At 47.0% G+C, this 6,000-nt stretch overlaps 1 protein-coding gene across 1 annotated transcript in view; it reads left to right on the top strand.

Moving 5' to 3' along the window:
- Positions 1–5,567, top strand: part of Creb3l2 (cAMP responsive element binding protein 3 like 2) — a 108,650-nt gene extending 103,083 nt beyond the window's left edge. Inside the window, exon 12 of the mRNA XM_027952176.3 lies at positions 1,901–5,567. Within this exon, the coding sequence (XP_027807977.2) occupies positions 1,901–1,976 (76 nt within the window). The 3' untranslated portion in view covers positions 1,977–5,567. The remainder of the gene's footprint in view (positions 1–1,900) is intronic.
- Positions 5,568–6,000: the final 433 nt, after the last annotated feature.

A 6,000-nucleotide genomic window follows, 5' to 3' on the forward strand; every position in this document is an offset into this window, starting at 1 on the left:
CATGGTGTGCTGAGGATGGGGTCGGGGGAGCCACCTGTCAGGGGGCTAAGGACTCTCCTAGAGACCTGGGGTGGTTCCTCGGCTCTCCTGGACCTGTTTCCACGACCACTGGCAGTAGGGAGTGTCTGCCTCTCAGCAGTGGTTTCCCGGAGCGGGGAAAAGGCCTAGTGGAACTCCCTGATGTCCCCAGCATCAGTTGGGAGCAGGTAGTGGTGGCACCAGAGTGAGGGAAGGTCTGAATCCCCCTCAAAGCCACATAACAGCAGTGTTGGCTATGCAATCCCTCAGATGTTCTCTAGCTTCCTTCCAACCAGAGGGAAAATAAATGTTTTGTTGTATATCAATAGACATTTATAGTTTCTGTGTCAATTCAGATGTATTAACTATAACTGTGGATTCAGTGTGATTTACCTGCAATGCTTGGGGCTAGACATGTTTTGAATTGAGAATTATTTTTTATTTTGGAATATATTTGCATATGCTTAATGAGCTATCTTGCTGCTGGAACCCAAGTCTAAAGGTGAAATTCATCTGTTTCACATCATAGACACATAACCCAAGGGTAATTTTATACATTATTTGTGGTGCTGCCTGCACTATAGTGTTGACTACGACCTTTCACATGAGGTCAGGTGAGGGATTTTCCACTGGTGGCATCCTGTTGGCCCTGAAAGTTTTAGATCATGGAGCATTCAGAATTTGGATTTTTGGTTTAGGGGTGTTCAGCTTATATAAACTTATAATTACATATCTACATTGGAAATGATAAGTGTTTAGAGGCCCTGTGTGTGTATATTTTCCCATATTGCAAATACCTTGTATTGGGCTCTGATTCTCCCTGAGTTGTTCCTCTTAGATAGTTATGGGGAAAACATCCTTTTGAAAACATAAAGGCTGATAGGACCACAGGTATTGTTCCTGGGGGAGGTACCTGGGCATGCCCATCAGCATACCTGGGTAGTATAGTTGGTGATTCAGCCGAGCTCTGCTCCTGGGCTTCCCAGCACTCAGGCTGTTACGGTATCAGTGGGAAAGATTGCATTTCACATTCTTCAGCCCTCTTCCCTCGACCCATTGAGGGAAGGTTCACAATTACATATATTTTATATGTATCATTATACATGTACATTTAACATTTACTAGTGCCGAAGGTGTCAAGCACGTTACAAGTGTGCTGTCATATAAATCCCTTTAACTACCCGAAGAGGTCTGACATTATCTTTATTTCCATTGTAGAGAAAATCTGGAGCCACCCTGAAGCTCTGTTGGATAGAGCTACTGGATTATTTGGCTCATAACTCCAAAAGAGAGGACATCAAGCCTTCTCTCCTCTTTCCTAAGCCTTTGAAAGTCCCATTCAAATTCCCCTTGTTTTGTGGTATCTCCTGGATGGTAAAGGCTTCTTAGCTCCCATCCGAATGCCTAGAGACTTCTAGGCTGTTACACAATTTGATAATGTCTTTATTTTCTGTTTTAGTATTGTTTCAAATTAATGCACTTTAAAAAATCCTTATCTGGATTATTAGGTCTTCAAGACCAGGGATTAGCCATTATCCTTTTATTTCTCCTTCCCAAAATTTAGCACCGGGCTCAATATCCTTAGTAAATACAGTCATCTAAAGCAATTTATAATAACCAGTGTACAGCCACCATGCTTATCCTCTGGGCTGGGATGCCTGGTCTTGGGTGGGGATAAAGGTAGGAATGTGGACAAGTGGGTAGCAGGGGACATTGAGAGCAGAGAATTAACTAGGGAGTAAAAAAGACAAGCCTGGTTGTGCCCCCCCCCCTCCACCGGGGTTGCAACCATCCAGGGATCATGTGACACTGAGAAGCATGGGATTTGTAGCTAAAGGTAGTGGCTAATTTTTTTTTTTTTTTTTTTTTGATGCCTTTACAGGGTCAGCACTAAACTGGAGGGGAACGAAACACTAAAAGTTGTAGAACTCGACAGAAGAGTGAACACTACCTTCTAATGAGGCCGCCTCCACCCCCACCCACCCTGCTTCCCCTAACTCTGCTTCTCCATCCCCACTCCACCTTCACGAGGTTCCCTCTGTGCCGCTGGGTCTTGATGGAGACATGGATAGGCGTTAATGGTTGGGATGGGAGACCAGCCTGGGTTTTCCGTCTTCTTGCCCTGCTGCTCCCAAGCCCGAGGGAGCTGGCATCTCTCCTCTGTTTTCCTTACTGCCATAGGAAATTGTTTCAGGGGTGGGGTGGGGGTGGGACAAGCAGGCTTGTTTCCACCTTTAGTGCCAAAAAGATACTGCCTGATTCGCCCCTGTAAGGTGTGACCCCCGCCCCACCCAAAAAGAGATGACGGTTTCAGTTGAGACCCCAGACTCTAGCCACAAAAACAGCATGAGGCCTGTTGGGATTTGGAAAGCACTGACTTTTGTCCTCCCTTGCTCACACCTGGGCCTCCAGTGTGAAAGCCCCATCAGCCCTGGGAGCTCCCGGGCATCCTGACAGTACCCTCTCTCCACTCTGCCCTTGGAGCCCTGCTGGACTGCCCCCCACTCTGGTGCAGGCAGACTAGGGCCCCCCGTCATATTCTCAGGCCGCAAGTGCAATGCCTGAGGCATCAGGCTTTTCTCCTCCAGGCAAACCTGCCCACCCCGTTGCTTGTAGAACCTCCCCACAGCCTCTCTCCCTCCCCCATAGTTCTGCCTTCCCAGCTTCTCCTCCCCATTTGTAAATAGTATTTATTAGCTTGCCAAGGCTTCCCACTGGCAACCATGCTGAAGAGATTCAGGGCCTCCCTCGAAGCTAGCAATATCTTCTGTTGGCCTTCGGACCTAAGAGGGCACTGGGATCCCCATTTTCGATATGATGTTTTATTTGCTTCCTTTTTTTTTAATTGGAGGTCTGTAAAATAATGACTATGGAGAAATAATGTGTGTCCCCCTGTTGGATGAACTCAGAAGGAATGTGGGCCTGTGGCCAAATGCTATCTCCAGTTCCCACACCCGAGAAGGGAAGCCCTGTCCCCACAGCAGGCGTTTCCGAGGACCCTGCTCCTGCCCTCTACACCTGCCTCCCCCTCCCTCAGTCCCACTTTGCCCTCCTTTAGCCATCTCAGCTGAGGGTGGGGGCGGATGGCGTCTGGTGTGCACATTCTTATCTTTTATGGTCAGGTTTGGCTACTTCGCAGCTCACCCAAAGAGATATAACCTAAGCCCCAACCCACTTTTATTATTATTTTTTAATGATTAAAAGTAACTTTTGTAGTTTAAAAAAATTTTTTTTCTCTTTCATACATATAAGAAATGGAAATTGCCTTTCTATTGTACAAGGTAGAAGACTCCCTTTAAATGTTTTGATGTCTCCCCCCCACCGCCGCCCCCCCAGCTTGTAAAAGATTTTGTGCAGGAAATGTGCTTGCATTGTGTACTTTAGTTTTAGTAGCCGCTGAGGGCCTTTATCGCTGGCTGCCCTCCCTCTCCCTCTCCCTCTCTCTCGGTCTCTCTCACTCTCATTATCTACATGGCCAATGGAGCCTGTACCTAAGAGGGATCATGTCCACTTGGGCCTCCCGTTACATATCAGATGTAGGATGTGGTGTCATAGGCATCTGCCATCATATTCCCTAAACAGCGCTCTGCTTTCTCTGCCTGGGTCCACTTGGGGTCACCAAGGAGAGTGACCCCTCTGTCTCCCTGTTGTGAGGGGAGGTTTGTGATGGGAGTTAGCTGGGCTTACCTCATAGTGTGTCAGAGCACGGTGGCCCTGCTTTCTGTAGGGTGCTGACTGTCCCTCTAGGGTGCTGGCTGCTGGTTGAGGCATCTGGACTGTGAGCAGAAGGGGCAGCTAGCAACTTCTGCTTCTGCTTTCCTTGGCTCCACCCTCTCAGGATTCTGATGCTTCTGGGCCTGGCTGGTATCTGGAAACCACAGGCCTCAACACACACCATCCCTTTCTTTAAATGCCAGGTACTTATCACATGTAGGGATACCTTTGGGGCCCTTCAGCAAAATCACAGAATTAACTCTAATAGGTGCTGAGAAAGGTACTCAAATGTAAGAGCAGAAGAGAGATGTGGGCCAGCGCACCTATGTGCTGCATCTGAACCCGAGGGGGTTTATAGGAGCCAGGGTAGAAAACCCCACGCTTCTGAATAGAAGCAAGAAGAGGAAGGAAACTTGTAGCCCTTAGTTCTTTGAGGATTTTATTTTCTCCCTATCTATTCTTGCTGGACATTGCTCTCTCCAAACAATAGGCTTTTGCTGTGGGAAACTGTCTTTCCAGAACAGGGGTCATCAACCAGAAAGCTCAAATGGCCTCTTAAAGGGGCTTCCAAGAGCCAGCCTTGCTGCTTGTCTGAGAAAGCCTCTGTCCACCACGGTTGGCTAGGGCGAACTAAACGGTGGTCCCTTCAGGAGGACAGAATGGGGTTGAAAGGACACAGAAGAGTGGGATCACACCAAATTGATTCCAAATGCTTAATGGATTTTTGCACAAGTCCTGTTCAAGGGTTGAGCTCAGAATATTAGTGGATTTGTTTTCCATAGCAAGCAAGTAGGCCCATAAATCAGTCAATAATTTGTGGTTAGCTCCAAGGATTTCAAATAGTGGCAGACATTGGCACCTGAACTTTAGTTTTGACAAATCTGAGACTGTTAGAGCAACCAGAAACCATAACAATAAATCTCATTATATTTTCCATCATGTAAACAGGTTTTCCCTCTTCTCTTTCATTGATTACATGAGTAAAAGAAATATCTTGCAAAGACTCAAGAGAACAAGTAATTTTTTACTTGATGAGAAGTGAGTGACCCAGGCCCCCCACCCCACCCCGTGTGGTTCTTTCTACAGCTCTCAACTTTGCACTTAGAAATGGACACTGTAAATGAGAAGGCTCAGCGCCAGCTTCAAGAAAGAATTTCTGGGAAGTGTCAGGACACTGGAGTCTCACTCACAGAAAGAGCATTCTAGAAAAGTCTTGACAGCTGAACTAAGTTGCTGCATGTCAGCAAGAGGTGGGGGTGGGATTTGATATCGATGCAGGCAAGATTAGATAACCTTTGGGTAACATAAATAATTTTGATTTGCAGATCTAGTTTGTAGACTGGGAAAGCAGCTGCCAGTTCAACTTATTTAACAAGTCAACTATAAATTCAGATTTTTTTCCTTATTAATCTCTAGGTTCAGGTTGGATACCAAAAAGTGGTCTGAGCCTTATATGGAGCAGGGGTGTTGACTTGATGCTTCTCTATTCAGGCACTGAGTCAGTGTCCAGTAGTTTTGTCACACGTGCTTTATTAAAATTCTTTTTCAGCATTTCATGTCCCCTCCTTTCCCTGTTCAGACACCAAGCAAAAGCAGAAGAGCAGAATCAGAGGCCCCTCTGGGCCAGCTCCTCTGAATACACACGTCATCTGAGGTGTGCATGTGAGCACCGCCCAGAAATGGAGACATCCCCTCCCCATTTGAGGAATGTCTATCCCTGCAACCTGGCCAAAATGGGGACCTGGAGGAGGGAGACAAGGCTTGGCCGCCCCCTTTGTCCACCACAGGTCACTATTTTGCTTCTGTTGAACCTAATCTTTGAGAAACCTGGATGAGAGACCTTGGCATTCCTGCTTGCAGGACTGGAAGGACCTAGGAAGCCATTTGCCACAGGAGAGTCCCAGAGTGAGGGACCTCCCAATTGAAGGATTTCAGCTGAGACAATTTGCACATGTGATAGGCTGAGCCTGCCTGAGAGGACAAGAGAGAGGAGGGGGCTGTGAGACGGGGACCTAGAAGGAGCCAGAGATGGATTCCAGATCAATCATTCATCCATTTATTCAGCTACCCCTCAGACTTCAGTTTGCTAAGAGTGCTACCTGAGGCCGCAGGGAATGTTGGGGCATAAGAGAGACCGAAGAAGCTTTATTTAATCAATAGCTATTCAAGTGCTAGGTGTCCCTCTGTCTCTCTTTCCCTCTGTGCGATACACACACACACACACACACACACACACACACACACACACACATGCCTCCCTTATCTTTG

Source organism: Marmota flaviventris, chromosome 1, assembly GCF_047511675.1.
Source record: "Marmota flaviventris isolate mMarFla1 chromosome 1, mMarFla1.hap1, whole genome shotgun sequence".
NCBI classification, from domain to species: domain Eukaryota; kingdom Metazoa; phylum Chordata; class Mammalia; order Rodentia; family Sciuridae; genus Marmota; species Marmota flaviventris.